The sequence below is a fragment of the Pollachius pollachius genome (assembly GCF_949987615.1).
Source record: "Pollachius pollachius genome assembly, chromosome: 1".
NCBI lineage: Eukaryota > Metazoa > Chordata > Actinopteri > Gadiformes > Gadidae > Pollachius > Pollachius pollachius.
Window position 1 is genome coordinate 51658909 of NC_136934.1, and position 21269 is coordinate 51680177.

The following is a 21269-nucleotide window of genomic DNA, read 5'->3' on the forward strand; positions in this document are numbered from 1 at the left end:
TCATGCAAAATAGGATGTAAAGATAAACTTGTGTGAAAGTATGTGCTAAAAATAAAACAATAAAAATAGATGACAGCAAAATAAATAATGAGTCAGAAAATGACTATAATAATATGAAATTCAATGATTCATTGAGCTAAAATAAAAAAACCTCAATAATGTAGGGAAGATAGGTTACACTAAACGTTGTTTAAACATAGCTCAATAATGTAGAGAAGATATAGGTTACACTAAACCACATTATGTTATTTAAAAATAGCTCAATGATGAAACTTAATTATCTGAAACTTCCAGTAAATCACATGATTTTAAAGAAACGGGGCAGTTTTGAAAGAGACCAATAAGAGAGCAGATGACAACACAACACTCACATATTTGGCAGATCCCCAGAGAGAACCCGTTTTGAATGTTTTACTTTCATCTAATATCAAATAAACTAAGAAAGTATTGTATTATGCTTCTTTCTCTTTAAACAAAAAGTTGGTTCTCAAATTGTGAGCTCAGTATTATAAATACAACTGCAGCCATAACAACTGTGAAGGTGAGTAGAGAAGGGGCAGGTCTATATAGACAACTAGAGACCATTGGCTCAGACCAGTGGCTCAGACCAGGACTATAAGACTAAACAACTGGAGACCATTGGCTCAGACCAGTGGCTCAGACCAGGACTATAAGACTAGACAACTGGAGACCAGTGGCTCAGACCAGTGGCTCAGACCAGGACTATCAGGCCAGTTGAGGCTCTAGAATGGACAGGTCTACTTGTTTACTGCTTTTACTCATTTTGGCTCTGGAGTCTGTTTGTGCCAGTAAAAGGTAGGCCTGAATATAATAAATAAATATTGCTCCACCACTGGGAAAAATCATGCAATTGAAATATCTACTGACATTTTTTCATTTATTCATTATTTTCTTACGTACTGTTAATATTTCCTGATTTAAATAGCATTTTTATTCACATTTGTGAACTTACAGATTCTTCATCTCAGCTCCAAAAGTGTTCCACGTCAACGTTAAGGAGAAGGTCTTTGTTCAGACCTCCTCGACCACCACGCTCTATCTGGAGGATGAGAGGTCAGGCAAGGTTGTGTCCGATAAAAAGACCACTTCATTTAACGTTGGAGCCATCCAAACAGTGGAGCTCATGGTAAGATAACGTTGGATACGTTACACCGAACCACTGTAGTTAGACATAGCTCAATAATGTAGAGAAGATATAGGTTACATTAAACCACCGTGGTTAGACATAGCTCAATAATGTAGAGAAGATATAGGTTACACTAAACCACTGTTGTTAGACATAGCTCAATAATGTGAAGAAGATATAGATTACACAAACCACTGTGGTTAGACATAGCTCAATAATGTGAAGAAGATATAGTTACACTAAATCACTGTGGTTAGATATAGCTCAATAATGTAGAGAAGATATAGATTACACTAAACCACTGTTGTTAGACATAGCTCAATAATGTGAAGAAGATATAGATTACACTAAACCACTGTTGTTAGACATAGCTCAATAATGTGAAGAAGATATAGGTTACACTAAACCACTGTGGTTAGACATAGCTCAATAATGTGAAGAAGATATAGGTACACTAAATCACTGTGGTTGGATATAGCTCAATAATGTAGAGAAGATATAGAGTACACTACGTTGTTGAATCACAGCTCAATAATCAAGACTAAAACTTGCTTTTCATTTACATATTTCACATTTGAAGTTTGACTCTAAAAGTGTACACTTTAACATGTATTTCGTTTTAATTGGTACAGATAGACAGGGAGATGATGGCTAGTCTGGAAAACTTTAAGTCTGATCCGTACCTTCTGCTGGTGGCCGAGACACCAGAGAGAAAGATGACCCGCGTGCTGGTGTCCATGCACAGGGGCTACCTCTTCATCCAGACCAACCAACCCCTCTACAAACCATCAGATCAAGGTCCCACCGCACAACACCAGCTCCTTCTTCCATTCACCTGAATCTGAACTAGATCCTTCTTGTACGTGATATATTACTCATCCCACGTTATTCATTCATGTGTTTTACATGATCTAACTTCCAGTCCAGTACAGGATCTTCGCACTCGACCACACCATGCGACCCACAGAGGAACAAATTGAAATATCCATCATTGTGAGCATTTTGTGGGTTGTGATGCATCTTCAATCTGATCTTTTAAGGAGACTTTCCAAAGACTGTTGCACTTTTCATGGTTTGAATGGATTCTCATCTTTCACAGAACCCATCTGGGAGCCATCTAAAGCTGGACTCATCGCTCCGGGTTCCGTTCGGTGGTATGTTCAGCAGTGTTCTGTACCTACCTGACGTCGCTGGGTACGGAGGCCTTTCATAAAACCTGCATGACGGCATTTAACCTGTTCCTCACCTCCTTATTCCCCTTTCCGTTCATTTATTTTGCATTCATGGGTTTCTTTTTAAGACTGGGTACATGGAAAATTGTTGCACATTATGAAGGAGACAAAAAACATGCTGCTACTCTGGAGTTTCAGGTCCAGAAATTTGGTGAGTGTTTACACTTGATCTTAACCGTGTCAGCGTTTCATCTTTATGCATTCCATTAGCAAAAGTGACCCATTGTTTTTTTATGGCAGTTTTACCGAGTTTCGAGGTGATCATAAACTCTGAAGAACGCTACGTTCTGTTGGAGCGCGAGACGTTTACCTTCAAGGTGACGGCCAAGTGAGTTCTGATGAATCAAGCTATGAGCACATGAATGACCTTAGCTTTCCCTCAAGGGTGTAGTCTGACAGTCGCCACCTTTCACACAGGTACTCGTACGGGGAGACGGTGGCTGGGAGCTTCCACTCCTGGTTCAGGGTGGCCGGCCTGCAGGGCTCTGAGTGCCTCAAAGTCTCCCGGATGATCCGGGGACTGGAGAAGACTGGCTCGGTGAGCACCAAGCTAAGTTGTTAACTGGGGAACCTTACAATAAGAACATTTGTCAGAGGAAAGAGGAACAACAATATATATCGCTGTCGGTACACTGAGGATGTCCATAGAGGAGGCAGGGGATGAGGGGGGAGGCTATGCAGATCTAGGTGAACTCGGAACAAGTGAGTCTGGAGTCTTTTGCGGAAGCGAATGAAAAACCGACTTCAACTAAAATAAAGCAAAAACCCAAACCTCTTTCTTCACAGATTGAAGATGGTGTCGGCACAGTGACTCTCAGGGCTGAAGAGCTAAAGACACAGCTACAAAGCCAAGGGTGTAACGTCACCTACTTGGATCAGGAGGGTGCAGAACTGGTGATGAGCGTGTCGGTCACAGAACAACAGAGTACGTTTGCCGCTTACACAGTAATGAGGCGATGTACGGTCATGTACGCGGTGGTGGTGTGCTCGAAGCGGGGCTAACCCTGGTTATGTGCTTCCAGGCAGTGAGATGCAGGAGGCAGAGATTTCTCTTCCAATCGTTTCTCGACTTTATGAAATCGACCTATCTCAAATTCGATCGTATTTCATTCCTGGAGCTCCGTTAGACATTATGGTAAGTAGGTATATATTTATATAAATATATAGAAATAATATAAATAACAATAATGATAAATAATGAATTATAATTAATTATTAATAATAATAATAATAAAAAAGTAATTGTATATATCATTATTATAATGATAAAATATATAATTATAAAAAATATCGGTAACACTTTATAATAAGGTGACATAATCAAGAGCAAACTAATCATTACCTAACCCTATGTTAATATTTGTTAGTTTTTACAAAAAAATATCTATTTGGCACAAGTTAATAGTTTATTTTCACTGACCACCGAGTGTCGCTGGTTAGTGTTAGGGTTAGGGTTAGGATTAGGATTAGGGTTAAGGACCTGTGTTAGGGTTAGGGTTAGGGATAGGGTTAGGGTTAGGGTTAGGATTAGGGTTAGGGTTAGGGTCGTGTGTTAGGGTTAGGGTTAGGGTCGTGTGGTAGGCTTGGGTTAGGGTTATGCAAACAATTAATGTTTAATCAATGATGAAAAAACTATTAACTTGTGCCAAATAGATATTTTAGTAACAATTAACAAATATTAACAAAGGGTTAGGTAATGACTAGTTTTTTATTTATTATGGCACCTTATTATAAGTTATTAAGTGTTACCAAAATATTATATTTTACCTTTTTTTTTATTTACATATAAATATAAAACAAGAACTAAAAAGTATATTAATTTCATTCATATTTATTTTTATAGATATATATTTATATTAATTGAAAAATAAATATATAATAATACAAATATTGTTAATTATTATTATTATTATTATTATTATTATTATTATTATTATTATTATGATTTGTATTAGTATAATCACATTATATCCACCATTATCATTATTATCAGTTTGAGTATTAGGCAAGTATTTATTTTGATTTTTTCGTTTATTTGACAGGGACAATGCACAATATATAATTGAGCCAGAATCTAGCCACAAGGCTAATTTACATCTGTTGTCCCTGTATCAGTATTATTGATAGATAACCTTTGACCTCCCGTTGTCAGGTGCTCCTGCGTCTTCCGGATGGTTCTCCAGCCTCTGAGGTCCCGGTAGAGCTCCGTCTCCTGGGGGAAACCGTACCGCTGGTCACCAACCAGGAGGGGGCAGCCGTGCACATCTTTAATCTCCCACCTTCTCCTCCTGCACAAATCACTGTTAACGTAAGAGTGACAAGTTATCGTTTTCAACAATATCTTCACATTAACCATATCCCACCATGGCAGTTTTGTATCTCCTTCATTTGGAACAGGTCAGAGCCGGCACCGTGACGCAGGAGAAGGTTTTGAAGCCCATGTCCTCGCCCAGTCAGCACTACCTGTACATCAGCGTTCCCACCGGGAAGTTCAAAGTCGACCAACGGATCCACGTCACGTTTCAAACCATCAACGGTGTTCCCAAAGATGGTTTGGTGTACTACCTGGTGAGCAATCATCATCGTCATCATCATCATCATACACAACGCCGTCCACGTTTCAGCCGAGCGAGGGTTGAGATGACCGTGGGGTGAATCGTGTGTTGCAGGTCTTGAGTCACGGGGGTCTGGTGCATCAGGGCTCCGTGGTTACGCTGTCCCGCCTGGGCAGCGCAGAGATCAGAATCACCACCCAGATGGTGCCCTCCTTGCGTCTGATTGGCTACTACTACGACCAGCAGGACGTCCTGGTGTCTGACTCCGTGTGGGTGGACGTGGTCGATGAGTGCGAGAAGGCGGTCAAAGTAAGCACCTTTGTGTCTTGGACCTTAGAAACGATGTTGTACACGCTTCACCACAACGGACGACCGACTGAATGCTGATTGGTTGTTGGGACGCAGGTCCGTCCCTCCACGAACCCTGCCCTGCCCGGGGGGACCATCGGACTGGAGGTGGAGGTGAAGGGGAGGGCCAGGGTGGCTCTGCTGGTGGTGGACAAGGCCATGTACGCTCTGGAACGACGCAACAGACTGACGGCCAAGCAGGTTACATCCAGACTCACACACACACACACACACACACACACACACACACACACACACACACACACACACACACACACACACACACACACACACACACACACACACACACTGTCTCTTCTTTGTCGTCCTGGTCATTGTCCTGGTCTGTAGTATGAATCTCTTCACCACTGGATCCCAGCACTGGATCTCACCATTGGATCCCAGCACTGCCACCAAAGTGCTGTGCTGTAGACCGGGCGTGGCCAAAACGTGCATCTGAGAGACCAAACTTGAAGAGCCTATAAATTATTGATCAGCAAGACTAAACAGTCCAACATGAATCACTCCATTGACCCCAGAACGGTCCCTAATAATAATAATAATAATAATAATAATTTTTATTTATAACGCGCTTTATATCAACTTAATGACCTCAAAGTGCTACAATGCACATTAAAAGAACATAAAAGACTAACTAGATTAAAAGAAAAAAATAACATTGAAAAAAATAATCATTTAAAATAGCAGTTTAGCCAAAGGCTTTTCTAAAAAGATGGGTTTTTAGGCCTTTTTTTAAAGAATCCACAGTCTGTGGGGCCCTTAGATGGTCAGGGAGAGCATTCCACAGACTGGGTGCAGCTGAGCAGAAGGCGTGATCGCCCATAATTCGGAGCCTTGTCCTCGGAAGCTGGGGGAGTTTGGCCTGTTCAGAGCGGAGATGGCGTGAGGAGGAATGGGGAGTGATGAGGTCTTTGAGCTATAGGGGGGCAGTGCAATGGAGGCACTGGTGGGACAGGAGGGAGATCTTGAATTCGATCCTGTACTGGACAGGAAGCCAGTGGAGGGATTTGAGGATGGGTGGGATGTGGTGGTACTTCCGCACCCCCATCAGGATCCTGGCAGCACAATTCTGGATGTACTGCAGCCGCTGGATGTTCTTGCTGGGGATCCTGATGAGGAGTGCGTTGCAGTAGTCCAGCCTGGAGGAGACAATCGCGTGGACAAGTTTTTTGGAATCCGGGAGAGTGAGTATGGGGCGATTTTTGCAATGTTCCTGAGGTGGAAGAAGGAGGTTTTGCAAAGTTGTTAGATGTGGGCCTCAAAGGTTAGTGACTAAGGATGAGAGGTGGATGCCGCTGCCGGAGAAGCTGATATTGGTGATAGTGAATGAACGGGTCTGGTGTGGAGTGCCAACAAGAATGGCTTCTGTTTTTGAGCCATTGAGCTGCAGGAAGTTAGACGCCATCCACGCCTTTATCTCCTCCAGGCAGGTGGACAGTGTGGATAGGGCTGCAGAGGGGTATGGGTTTTTTTATTTGTTTTTATGTAGAGTTGGGTGTCATCAGCGTAGCAGTGGAAAGATGTTTCATGCCGGCTGATGACACGACCAAGGGGGAGCATGTATAGTGTGAAGAGGGTGGGGCCAAGGACTGATCCTTGAGGGACACCACAAGTGACAGAGTGCGTGTATGATTTAGCCCCACCCAGGGATACATACTCTGTTCTGTCCGAGAGATATGATGCGAACCATGCCAGGGTAGTGTCAGGGAGACCGATGGAGTAGTGAAGGCGGTGTAGTAGGATGTGGTGGTCCACGGTGCCAAATGCTGCGGTGAGGTCGAGAAGGATGATAAGAGATGGAGAGCCAGCATCGGCAGTCATCAGCAGGTCATTGGTGACCCTGACCAGGGCAGTTTCCGTACTGTGGCAAGAGCGGAAGCCAGACTGGAACTTCTCATAAAGACTGTTTGTTATGAGGTGGTTGTGGAGTTGGGCAGAAACTACCTTTTCCAACACCTTTGATAGGAGAGAGGTTGGAGATGGGGCGGTAGTTGGCAGGTGCTTCGGGGTCAAGGCTGGGCTTGCTATATAGCCCTGCTTCAGCTAGCCCCGCCCACATAGCAATACCATCCAATCACAAGGTACAAAATACAGCGTCCACAGCCACAGTGCAACCCACACCAATAAACAGCTCGTCATGGCAGCACTGCTCATACATACTACGTGTGAAAACCCCTCACCGAATGGTTTAGTCTGTTTTGTGTGAAAAGAGCTCCATCAATAAAGTTGGGTTGACCCCCAGGTGTTCTCTGCCATGGAGTCCTACGACCTGGGCTGCTCACACCGAGGGGGGTCCGACCACGACTCCATCTTCACCCAGGCCGGCTTGTCTTTTGTGTCTTCAGGTTCAACACCCAAAGCAGATGGTATGGAAAGCAAGACGCGCTCCTAATAAAATATGATCTAATAATATAATGATAGCATCCGATATTCCAAAAATGTTTGTTCCATGAGACACACATGTGATACTGTGTGGTATGTGTCTCATCTCTTTGACCGAGAGAATACAAAGTGATCCTTCTGAATCTCTCTTCATTCTTCCCTCAAAGTGCGTGCACGGTATAAGCTCTAATGACCTAATAAGGGCGTCGTTCCTCAGCACTTCCTCTAGGGTCCAGGTGTGAACCCCACGCTGTACGGCGCTCCAGACGGGCCTTGGACCTCCGACATGAGCTCCTGGAGATGAGTAAGGCAACAACTACATTCACAAGGCAAAATATATAATATGATATCATATCAGTTCACCTACACTCTGCATAGCCCCGACAGCCATATATTCTTACGACAAATGATAGATAGATAAATAGATAGATAGATGTATACTTTATTGATCCAAGGGGGAAATACATACTTATTGCTAGTCGCTTTGGATTAAGGCGTCTGCCAAACACCCTGATTGTAAATGTAAATGCAAATATAAATGTGTCATTAGTCAGTGAATCAGGAAACAGCCCCGTGGTGTGAGTGGATCTCCTCTGTCCTCAGAGGGGAACCTGAGCTCAGAGCTCCAGCAGTGCTGTGACCAGGGCTTCTCCTCCATCCCCATGAGACGCTCCTGTGAGGAGAGGAGGAGGAGGGTGATCGAGATGAACGCAGAGCCTCAGTGTGTCGACATCTTCTTTAAGTGTTGTCTTCGGGGGGAGGCTCTGAGGAAGAGCGCAGCGAAAGACAACGGATTTGGCAGAAGTAAGCACGTTAGAAAGAAGTCGTATCAACCAAAGGGCCATTCAACGTTTGTGATTGATTGGTTGGTTGATTGATTGATTGATTGATTGATTGTTTGATGTAATATTGTTGCCTCTGTCTCTAGCTGTCAGTCTACTGGATATTGAGGAACATTTCATTGGCAGCATGGCCGAAAAGATCCGTCGAAATTTTGCTCCAAGTTTTGCATTTACATATTTCGATGTCACTGACCAACGAAAGTAATGCAATATTTTATGTATTTTTTTGTATTTTTTTAATTATGTCCAAAAAAAATGATTTAATTAAAAAAATATATATATTAATATTTCGAAAGGAATATTAACAAATGCAAAACTTTTTAGATACACTTTATCTCTACCGGATTCTATTACCACTTGGGAAATTCAGGCAGTCACTCTATCTCCAACTCACGGTAACACTGACCTTCTTACCTTCCAGTTACCATTTCTAATATAAGCCAGTGTGTCATGAATGACTGGAGCTTTTGTCTTGGTGTCTCATGCAGGTTTCTGTGTGGTTGAGCCAATCGAGCTAAAAGCCTTTAAGAACATCTTTGTGTCTCTGAGACTGCCCTATTCGGTCAGGAGATATGAACAAATGAGCATTGTGGCAGTCATCTACAACTATGGGCCTGATGCTGTACAGGTAAAGATATGGATGACTGTTGGGCTCCTGAACATCTCAGTGGTTCCATCCACTATTTAGTCCTTCAGGTGCCTTTATGCAGAGACTCATTAATGTAGGTCTGGTGTACGTCTGAATCTGTAGGTCTGGTGTAGGTCTGAACCTGTAGGTCTGGTGTAGGTCTCAACCTGTAGGTCTCAGCCTGTAGGTCTGAACCTGTAGGTCTCAGCCTTTAGGTCTGAACCTGTAGGTCTCAGCCTGAAGGTGTCAGCCTGTAGGTCTCCTGAAGGTCTCAACCTGTAGGTCTCAGCCTGTAGGTCCCAGCCTGTAGGTTTCAACCTGTAGGTCTCAGCCTGTAGGTCTTGTGTAGGTCTCAGCCTTTAGGAGTCAGCCGGTAGGTCTTGTGTAGGTCTCAGCCTGTAGGTCTCAGCCTGTAGGGCTCAGCCTATAGCAATCAGCCTGTAGGTCTGGTGTAGGTGTCAGCCTTTAGGTCTCAGCCTGTAGGTCTTGTGTAGGTCTCAGCCTGTAGGAGTCAGCCTGTAGGTCTTGTGTAGGTCTCAGCCTGTAGGTTCCAGCCTGTAGGTCTTGTGTAGGTCTCAGCCTGTAGGTTCCAGCCTGTAGGTCTTGTGTAGGTCTCAGCCTGTAGGAGTCAGCCTGTAAGTCTTGTGTAGGTCTCAGCCTGTAGGTTCCAGCCTGTAGGTCTCAGCCTGTAGGTCTTGTGTGGGTCTCACCCTGTCCATTGGTCTGTGGTTCCAGCTAGCCGTTCACATGGAGCAGACACCCGGGCTTTGCTCCCCGGGCTCCTCCACGTTCACAGCCTTCGTGAACGTCAGCGTGGCGAGCGGGTCTTCTACGTTAGTGACCTTCACTGCCGTCCCCATGAAGAGCGGTGCTATACCCATCAAAATACGCCTTTATGATATCAACAATAGGTGGGAACCCGACGCCATTGAAAAGAGCCTGAACGTTTGGGTAAGTCAATAGATTTAATGTGCGTGTTTCTCATGGGGGGCAGATGGAACTGGTAGTCTGTGTGAAAACGCACATGAAAGGTTTCCTGGCTATCATTACTTGATGGGATGAAGAGTTGAATGGAGAGTTTACTTTGCAGTTTCAACTCTTAATGGCAAAGGTTCAATGAGTGTCTCTCTGATTTTTATGTTGTTTGTAGACAGAAGGAGAAGAAAAGACGAGGGAGATTACTTTGAATTATGATTTGAAAGGTGAGACTTTTCAAATTAAAACGTTTAATCAATGACTATTTCACTTCTGATCAACCAATGGGTGTGCTGTTGTCTGTTCAGGGGGGGCTTCTTTCAGCCTCGATGGAAGCCTACCCACTGAGACAGTCCCCGGATCCGCCTCCAATATATTCATTAAGATGGAAGGTGTGTGTTGAGCCCACTGGTGACCTAGTAATATTACTATATTATAATAGCCGTTTATTTCAGTAAGTCACAGCTGAGTCCTATTCCCAGGGGCGGGGTTCGGCGAGTCTAGTGCCAGGGTCCTCCTGTCGGCCGAAGGGGTCGCCGGTCTTCTGAAGCTGCCTAGCGGCTGTGCAGAGCAGACCATGAAGAAGATGGCCCCGACAGTCCTGGCTCTGCGCTTCCTGGACCTCAGCCAGCAGTGGATCAAGCTGCCAGCCGGCTCCAGGGACCTGGCTCTGCAGAGGACTGACGAGGGTCAGCATGTCTGAAACACATCACTCCTCCCACGTCTCCTTACTGTTGTATATTTATGCCGCCTTCAAAACAGCTTGGAGGTTCGGAAGCTCCTACGTGTCTTTACGTAAACCTTCCCGATGCCCGCGGAGACCTCTTTGTGCATCTTTGCTGAATCAGATGAAACAGTTATCAGAACTGCTTGCAATGGTTGAACATGAGCGAGAATTTATCAGGTGGTGTTTATAATTGTAAGCTATAATAAATCGTAATGCAAATGTTAGAATGGGTGAAAAGTTTGCCTCTTAGTGTTTGCTGCAAGTTCACTTTAGCCTATCAATGAAATAGGCGGCCATTGTTGTGACGTGATCTCGGAGGACTCGGGTTGCTTTACCTCTGCGCGAAACTCGGGGCGATAACTTAGACCGAAACAGAGTGTTCACAGCACTTTCCTCCGAGCTTAAGGTCTGAAACTCCGAAACTCCCGGAAACTCTGAGCGTTTTGAAGGCGGCATCAGCGTGGTAGTCATGACGATGTCATGAGGATGATGTCAGGATGATGATGTCATCAAGACATCACAAAGATGTCGTGGTGATGTCATGAGGACGTCGTGAGGTTGTCATGATGATGATGTCGTGATGATGTCATGATGATGTCATGAGGTTTAACAGTTGTCAACAAAGAGAAGAAAGTCAAGCCTGAGCAAGCCCAGCACACAAATATTTAGACAATTACGTTTTTTCTCCAGGTGTGACGAGAATTCTGACTTTCAAAAAAGATGATGGATCTTATGGAGCATGGATTACAACTCCATCAAGTTATTGGTAGGCATTCTATCTCCATATTGTTGTAAATATATTCCCAGGTTGGCTCCTGCTAAACAGCAGCACTGGCCATAACCGTGTTCTGTTTTGACCCCAGGCTCACCGCTCTTGTTGTGAAAGTACTGTCTCTGTTGGCGGATCGCCAGATGGCCGCGAGGGGCGGCGGCCCGCGGGGTCACATTGGCAGGGACGTGTCCAATCAGGACATCAGCACTTCAGTCCGTTTCCTGCTGTCCGTGCAGGAGCAGGACGGGTCCTTCTCAGACCCACACCCTGTGTACCACAGGGAGATGGATGTAGGCTGGTTTCATGAGCCCACTCACACATGAATGGTTAAAGGTGACATATTATACCACCAGGTGTGAGTCTGATTAGCCGTTACAAGCCGATTTGAAAATCGGACTCTTCTGACATCACAAGTGGGCGTGTCCACCTAGATGTGTGCGTGATAGATCAGGCTACCATCCTACCCAGTGGACTGGAGTAGAGCTCGATCGCTAAAGGATTTTTAAGGCCGATACCGATACAAATATTTGGTGATTTAAAAATCTGATATTCCGATATATTGGCTAATATATATTTTAAAAAGAAATTCCAGAAACAAGTAACAAAACATAAACAGATTTCCCTAACATTATTTGTAGTTAATGTAGTTATTTGTAGTTATTTATGAGTCCTCACTAAAATAATAAGGTAATGCAGTTTAAAAATGAACTTTATTTCATTGTTTTATTGTCACAACAGAAAAGTCAAAATCTAAATTTATTAAAGTTCTGATAATTAAAACGTGTAAAAATACAAACTTAAGATATGAAACTCAAAGTCCTTTGAACAAAACCACAATAACCAAGACCACATTTTTTTTAATTAATTTTTTTAATATTAATTAATCGGCCGATACCGATAGTTTGGAAAATGACTAATATATATATTTCGGTCGGGCTCTAGACTGTAGCAAACGTTGCTCATCTATCCGTCATACATCTAGGTGGACATGCCCACTTGTGATGTCAGAAGAGGCCGATTTTCCAAACGGCTTGTAACGGCTAATCCCACTCTCACCTGGTGGTACAATATGTCACCTTTAAAGGTGTGCTTCTCCTGACCCCCCCCCTTCTCTTCACTGCAGGGGGGGATCAGAGGCGCCGGGAAGGACATTTCCATGACGGCATTCATCACCGTGGCGCTGCAGCACGCCATCCCATTCGTCGAACAGAGCATGAAGAACGATGTGGTGAGCCACAGCTATCCATATAGCTATATATACATATACACATAGACATAGCTACACCTATCATAGAGGTTTATAAAGATATAGATTTAGCAACACCTAGCATATAACTTTATATATATATATATATATATATATAAAAAAATATATATATATAGCTACAGCTATCCATAGAGCTTTATATACATGTAGCTATAGCTACACCATCATATAGCTTTATATACATATGCATGTACATATAGCCACACCTATCATACAACTTTATATATATATATAGATATCTATAGACATATCTTCAACTCTCTTCCACTGCTGTTTTTCCTCCCTCTTTATGGGGTTTTTTATTCTTGCATAATTTATTGCATTTGCATGGAGTTACCTAAGTGACCCCTCGGGGTGCTGCTAGCACTGGTTCAGGAACCATACATGCTTTCTGGTTTGAGGTCTTTTCACTGTACTTTAACCATGTCGTGGTTTTGAAGTGGTTTTATTTATTATTGTCCTTAGGAGGCCAGTATCGTCAGCTCAACATCGTACCTCCTCTCCCACGCGGGGCAGCTGGAGAGGCCTTATGCTGTGGCCATCACAGCCTACTGCCTGGCCTTCTGTCTGCCTGAGATAGACGGAGCCAAACCAGCCTGGAAGCAGCTCCAAGCCCTGGCTACATTAGGTCGGTCAAACACACAATGTCGGTCCAACAACACAATGCTCACACTGAAACAGTTGAGTGTGCATGTTTGTTGACTTCTTTACACTCCACAGATGAAAACGGCTGCCGGGTTTGGAAAGACGATCCAGAAAGCTCCTCTCAGCAGGAGGCTATCACCGTGGAAACGACGGCCTACGCCCTGCTGACAGCTGTGGCGCATCAGGACTTCCCGTGGGCCGACAGCGCCTCCTGCTGGCTGGTCGCGCAGGAGAACTACGGCGGGGGGTTCAAGTCCACGCAGGTGACCTGGTTCCTTCATGGGAAATTAACAGTGCTTCAGTTCAACTCGAGCTATATTCAAGTATAATTCAAGTACAACAAATTTCAAGTAAATATTCAAGTATAACAGTTTAAGCACAACAAAATTCGAGTTCAACTATGATCTATATTCAAGTTCAACTATGAGCTATATTCAAGTTCAACTACGAGCTATATTCAATTTCAACTACGAGCTATATTCATGTACAACTATGAGTTATATTTAAGTACAACTATGAGTTATATTCAAGTACAACTACGAGCTATATTGAAGTTCAACTATGAGCTTTATTGAAGTACAACTAAGAGCTATATTCAAGGTCAACTACGAGTTATATTAAAGTTCAACTACGAGCTATATTCAAGTTCAACTGTGACCTATATTCAAGTACAACTACGAGCTAAATTCAAGTACCACTACAAGCTATGCTCAAGTATAACTATGAGCTATATTCAAGTACAACTATGAAATTTGCTCAAGTATAACTATGAGCTATATTCAAGTTCAACTACGAGCTATATTCAAGTACAACTACAAGCTATATTCAAGTACAACTACGAGCTATATTCAAGTACAACTACGAGCTATACTCAAGTACAACTATGAGCTATATTCAAGTACTTTCTTGTGTCCAGGATACCATCGTGGCTCTGGAGGCCCTGGCAGAGTATGACGTGAAGAAGCCCGCTAAGTCTTTCAGTACGGTGGAGGCAGACTTCTTCGTATCAGGAAGATCAGACAAGGGGGAGTTGTTGTTAAAAGAGCCGACGGACAAAGTGATAGTCGAGCTGAAGGTACAGTACAGCATCATGGACACCGAGCCCGTAGAACCACTAACCCTACTCCTAACTCATCTCTTTAATCCTGTCTGTCATCTCAGTCCATGATAGGAAACGAGATCAAGGTGAAACTGAATGGAACGGGAAACATCAAGATCAAAGTAAGGGGGACGGTGTGATTTATTTCTGCTAATTTGTTGTCAAAAGTAAATAACAAAAGGAATGAATAGAAACTCAGCAGTCCATCTGTACAGGTCATGAAGCACTTCTATCTGATGGAGCCCAAGGAAAAATGTACATTACTGAACATCAATGTGACGCTGGAGGGGAAGGCTCAGTACACCTGTGAGTTGGTCTAGTTGTTAACACCAGTTCAAAAGGTACTTGGTACTTTACAATGTAAAGAAAGAGATAACAATGCCAACCGTTATTTCAACAGCCAAATTTCTGGACAACTACCAGTACTTTAATGAAAACTACGATTACAACACAGAAATCGACATGCACAGGACACGACGCAGAAGAGAAATCGAAGAAAACTCTGCCAAAGAAAACTTTCTCGTGTACAATGTCTGTGTAAGGTGAGTCCTTAAGTCCTATCAACTTTGATGGCTTTCAGAAGGTTCAGTTCACTTTGCACAAATTCAGTTGAGTTCATATTACACAAATTAAATTAATTTCACTTTACACACATTCAGTTCAGTTCACTTTACACACATTCAGTTCAGTTCACTTTACACACATTCAGTTCAGTTCACTTTACACACATTCAGTTCAGTTCACTTTACACACATTCAGTTCAGTTAACTTTACAAACATTCAGTTCAGTTCAATTTACACACATTCAGTTCAGTTCACTTTATACACATTCAGTTCAGTTCACTTTACACACATTCAGTTCAGTTCACTTTACACACATTCAGTTCAGTTCACTTTACACACATTCAGTTCAGTTCACTTTACACACCTTCAGTTCAGTTAACTTTACACACAATCAGTAGCGGTTCCTGGCTGAGCTCACCAGGAAGGCATTTATGAACGTGCGCAGTGCCAGACACATGGATGTCTTTTCTAAAGCGTAGGCCAACACAACTTTAAAAAAAACACACTCTCATGAGGAGGCGCATTAGAGAGGATCATAACTAACTAAGAACTAGACACTTAACAGTGTATTAGCAGAGTGCAATGCTTCAAAACGTTTAATCAAATGTGCAGACAAAGTTCAACTTCATAAAGTAAAGTTCATTCATGGTGCGTGCTGCTTAAATGTAATGCAAATGAGCCTTCTAGTTAGTTGCCGCAAAAGGCGGCAACTGAAGGCTCATTTATTTACATTGTTAACCCAAACAGGTTCAAATATTTGATGAAACTGATTACCTCAAAATATTTGGCTAAGTTAAACAATATTTTAAGTAATTTCTACTTAAAATTAGACTTTTTTAATGCTCAAAATCTTTATATTTTTAAGTTGACTTAACTCTGTTGAAACACATTTTATTCACTGTTTATGCTTACTATTTTCCTCAAAATCAAATATATGTTATTTGTATGCTTCAAGTAAAAACTATTCAGAAGACAATTTCACAGCAGATTCCATTTATTTAAGAATTCCATTTGAATTCTAACAGAACAACCTCCCTAGAAATGGGGTTAATGAAAATCAAAGAAATAGAGACTGTCTCTTCAACGAAGGTAATGATACTCAGATAACAAAAATAATAGGCCAATCCAAAAATAATAGGCCAACATCAATAAAAAGCAAAAACAAATATAAGATGGTACTCTTCAACCCCCCCCCCCCCCCTTCTTGCTTGAGTATGCTGGCAGTACCAACATGAGATTGGGAAAACAGATTTCTTACTCATTCATCATCAGCTATTCCTTTTTTTAACGTTCTATAGAACGTTAAAAAAAATGAATAGCTGATCCGTGATTGGTTGCAAGGAGTAGATGCGGCTGGCCGCCCTTCCTGTGTTTAACATGGTATGAATGATTTACCTTCCAACAGTGAAACTGTATTGTGATTGGTTATTTTTTATTCTCAAAGGCAGCAAAAGTGAGTTTTGGCCTTTTTGCCTCCCTTCAGTGGCTAGCCCCGGACGTAACAGACTCAGAGTAACATCGGCCAGCCTCCTGCCTTGTATAGGCACTTGGCAATTTTTTTCAACATTTTCATGGAATTATTCAGTAATAAACACCCAATGCACATAGATAATTTCAAAAAAATAAATATATAATAATAATTTCATCGTCACGTGAATCTTTTTTTTTTTTTTTAAATCAGAAGGAGGCGTTGCCGCCGTTGCCTCCTCTAAGGAACCGCCCCTGCACACAATCGGTTTAGTTCAGTTCACACAGATTCAGTTCACTTCACTTCACACACATTTATTAGGTTTATAAAACCAATGGGAAGAGTGTGGATCCCCCTCTCTATCTCCATATGTTCCCACCGTCATAGCCTGGGCCCAGTGTTGATATTCATCTGTTTGTGTGTTCCAGCCTGAACAGCAATCTCACTGGAATGGCTATTGCAGACATCACCCTCCTCAGTGGCTTTGAGGCTAATACAGAGCATCTGGACAAAGTAAGTAAGCCTCCTTCTCATCAGATTATTACCATAGCTTTGGTATGTGACGGTAAATGTACTTGCCTGTATGTCAATTATGGCTCCCATTGCACTTCTGATCATCACTGGAAGGAAGGATCCCCAATCCGCGTTCCTTTTCCAGATTTATTCCTTGCAAATTAAGGGAGTTCTTTCTGGCCCTCTGGGGGGGCTAGAGTCAGGGGGGTGTCATATTTATAAATACATGGCCTGTTAAGCCCTTTGAGACTGTACCTGTGATAAAGGGCTTTACAAATAAAATTGAATTGAAATCACTTAATCTGCTCTTACCCTGTTTCTTCAACAGCTTAAAAGTCCCCCTGAGCTGTACATCTCACATTATGAGATATCTTCTGGAAGAGTCATACTGTACTTCAACGAGGTACTGCCTTCTCACAACAGACCCCATCTGATGACATTCGATGCAACATGCTAGTGCTGCTCCTGATCCTGTATTCACATCCTTTCCCTGCAGCTCAAGGCTGAGAGCCAGTGCGTAACGTTTGAGGCTAAACAAACCGTTCCCATCAGCCTCCTGCAGCCCGCTCAAGCGTCCTTCTACGATTATTATGAACCAAGTAACAACCATCCTTTCCATAACCCTTTCATCCACTCATGTCTTCATTCATTCCCTGGGCACCAGCTGGGTGAGCCTCATTTCTGCTCTTTGCTTTCGCTGCAGTGAAGAAGTGCACTATATTCTACTCTGCCCCCAAGAGGGGCACAGAGGTGTCCAAACTGTGCTCTGATGACGTGTGCCAATGTGCAGAGAGTAGGTCTTCATTCCCAACCGCTGGCAGCCAGCCTCCCACAATGTCGCTAAGCTTTGTTGCTACTCTGCTAACGTTGTGTTATTCTATCAGGACCCTGCCATGAAGTGAAGAACCTCTTTAAGAGCATCATTAAGAAGGGCAGCCGGATACAGCACGCCTGCTACCACCCTGTGGTGGATTACAGTGAGGAGATAACCCTCTCACACTAACCCTTTCACACTCACCCTGTCTCACTCATCCTGTCAAACTAACCCTCTCACACTAACCCTGTCACACTAACCCTGTCTCACTTACCCTGTCACACTCACCCTGTCTCATTCATCCTGTCACACTAACCCTGTCACACTTATCCTGTCACACTAACCCTCTCACACTAACCCTGTCACGCTTACCCTCTCAAACTAACCCTCTCACACTAACCCTCTCACACTAACCCTGTCACACTAACCCTGTCTCACTTACCCTGTCACACTCACCCTGTCTCACTCATCCTGTCACACTAACCCTGTCACACTTACTATGTCACACTAACCCTCTCACAGTAACCCTGTCGCACTAACCCTCTCAAACTAACCCTCTCAAACTGAACCTCTCACACTAACCCTTTCACACTAACCCTCTCACACAAACCCTTTCACACTAATCCTTTCACATTAACCGTGTCACTCATCCTGTCACACTAACCCTGTCCCACTCATCCTGTCACACTTACCCTGTCACACCAACCCTTTCACAGTAACCCTGTCACAATAACCCTCTCACAGATTTAATCATTTTACTACATTTGTTAAAGGTCCCATATGGTGTGATTAGCCATTACAAGCCGTTTTGGAAATCTACCACTTGAGACATCACAAGTGGGCGTGTCCACCTGTGATGTTTTGATAGATGAGCAACATTTGCTAGAGTCCACTTGGTAGGCTGGTACACTGATCTATCCAGCACACATCTAGGTGGACACACCCACCTGTGATGTCATAAGAGGCCGATTTCCAAAACGGCTTGTAACGTCTAATCACACCACACCCGGTGGCATGTCATGGGACCTTTAATCTCAACACATTGTGTTTTTGTGCTCATGTTACATCACCTGAACCAACAGAGCAGCTGCTGTGTTTATTCTTATTCTTCCGGATTTGCTTTCAGAGTTCCTGGTGGAGGTTCTCGATGTCTCCTTCAAGAGTAACTTCCGGCTTTACGACATAAATGTAGTGAGGCTCCTCAAATCAAGTAAGGCTTAAAAAAGAGGACACCCACAACACTCGAGACAAATGCAAATGTGTGACTGCGTTCATGTGGAGGGCTTTTACTTTGATACGACGAGTGTACGTCCTGTCCCACGCAGGTAAGGACACCAGGGTAGCAGAGCACAGCAGGAGAGTGTTTGCCAACAGGCTTCAGTGCAGAGAGCAGCTTGAGGTTGGCCAGCAGTACCTCATCATGGGCAAAGACGGCTCAACCACCGACTCACACGGAGAGTAAGTGATGTCCATGAGGTACAAATCCTAAGATATATATACCAGGCTATGCTGACTCTCTTCCCCCCCACTACACCTCTCTCTGTCCATCTCTCTTTTTCTCTCTCTGTCTCTCTTTTTCTCTCTCTCTCTCTGTCCTTCTCTCTCTCCCTCTCTCTCTCTCTCTCTCTCTCTCTCTCTCTCTCTCTCTCTCTCTCTCTCTCTCTAGAATGCAGTACCTGTTGGACTCCACCACCTGGGTGGAGTTGGTTCCTGATGCTCAGAGGTGTGCCTCATCGAAGAGATACGATCTCCGTTGTAAATCTTACAATGACTTTGCTAACGACCTGAATGACTGTAGATTGTAAAGGTCCACTTTGGTTCAGTATATTTCACATCAGAACCATGATCTCTGGACCACTCAAATCTTAACGGAGATATGTATACCACAAATATTCTACTTGAAATGCTTTTTCATTGCTTTACATTCTACATATCCAATAATATGTATAATGTAACAATAAAACCATGCATGTTCATCATTTTTCTTTCAATACGCAATGTTTTTCCCCATTATGACAGGATTCCAATCCCTAAAAATGCTTGTCGTTGTAGACCTCTGGAGAATAAGTCCCACCTCCGAGGCTCACGGTTCCAACGGTCAGATTTCAATGGGAAATAACATGGCGTTTTAGAATGACCTTACATAACAAACTATGTAGGTGACGTGGAGGTAAAAGCTTCGTCACGTTTTGAACTACACACTTTTTCCATCCAGTTTCCACTTGGCTTTCGGATTGTCGGTGCCGTTAAAGTAGTCAACTATTATGAAGAAGCATTATGCTAACGCAGATCTGCGCAGACTTAGGACGTCACGACCCTCCAAGTCAAGGTTGCGTAGCAACGGCAATGTTTCAGTTTGTCTTCACCGAAAATGAGTTCAGTGGCACCAGAGCACGCCTACGGAAGTGGCACCAACACTGCTCGTCCATGTGTGAAATCGATCAAATTGATCTAAATCTCAATAACAGCCAGCAAACTCTTATCACGGTCAAACCAAAAAGTTAAGTTGTTGACAAAAGAGGCTGATCCTCGCCAGCGATTAAGTTTTATAGACCACTGAAATCACTCGTGAAATGACCATCTTTTAGGTTGTGGTTGCGAGCAAGGACATCTCCTCCCTCCTCCCTAACAAGTATGACGTATGAAGTCCGCGCAGATCGGTACTAGCTCCCGCACTAATAATCGTTTACTACTTTAACGGCGCCGACAATCCAAAACCTCAATGGAAACTAGATGGAAAAAGTGAAGTACAGTTGTTGTTCAAACTACAGTGTAGTTTGAACAACAACTTAGTTTCTTATGTACGGTCATTCTAAACCCCATGTTATTTCCCACAGACATTTGACAGAGGGAACCGGGGGCCTCGGAGGCGGGACTTATTCTTCAGAGGTCTGTTGTTATTTTTGATGGACATTTTGATTGTGAAAACGGAAATGGATTTGGAATGAAAAATTATTAATATATTTAAATTAGTGTATAATCCCACAAAAATAGGGAATGTTTCGTTTGTTACCTTAGCCCTGCATATCCACACATATATACATCGACGGCATATTGGCCTTTGTTCAAGACTGGCCTGTAAACAAATACGAAAAAAAATAGTTATATAGGGAGCTGCAGTTTTTATGGATAAAGAGAACTAGAACCGTTACATTTCTCAACTGATTTGATTAAAAAATCAATATTACTATTAACATAAATATAATATATATTGTATATATATTTTCTATCTTATTGTTTTTCCTCCATAGGACATACACCCTTGATTCA

The 21269-nt window shown here is 43.0% G+C and overlaps 1 protein-coding gene across 1 annotated transcript; it reads left to right on the forward strand.

Annotated features, from left to right (window-relative positions):
- Positions 1–662: 662 nt before the first annotated feature.
- On the forward strand, positions 663–20026 carry LOC307078422 (complement C4-like). Its single transcript, XM_079740214.1, has 41 exons — positions 663–816; positions 976–1147; positions 1780–1945; positions 2070–2140; positions 2247–2341; positions 2448–2530; positions 2620–2707; positions 2797–2917; positions 3166–3304; positions 3402–3514; positions 4532–4687; positions 4777–4947; positions 5049–5243; positions 5340–5483; positions 7546–7669; positions 7903–7989; positions 8289–8489; positions 8614–8728; positions 8852–8922; positions 9016–9155; positions 9891–10106; positions 10306–10357; positions 10439–10522; positions 10613–10819; positions 11548–11623; positions 11721–11919; positions 12753–12857; positions 13362–13524; positions 13617–13804; positions 14458–14616; positions 14703–14762; positions 14856–14946; positions 15041–15182; positions 17101–17185; positions 17514–17588; positions 17682–17784; positions 17889–17978; positions 18070–18162; positions 19126–19209; positions 19325–19457; positions 19666–20026. Exons 1-41 carry the CDS (start codon positions 749–751, stop codon positions 19802–19804), a joined length of 5064 nt encoding a protein of 1687 aa, XP_079596340.1. The 5' UTR covers positions 663–748; the 3' UTR covers positions 19805–20026.
- Positions 20027–21269: the final 1243 nt, after the last annotated feature.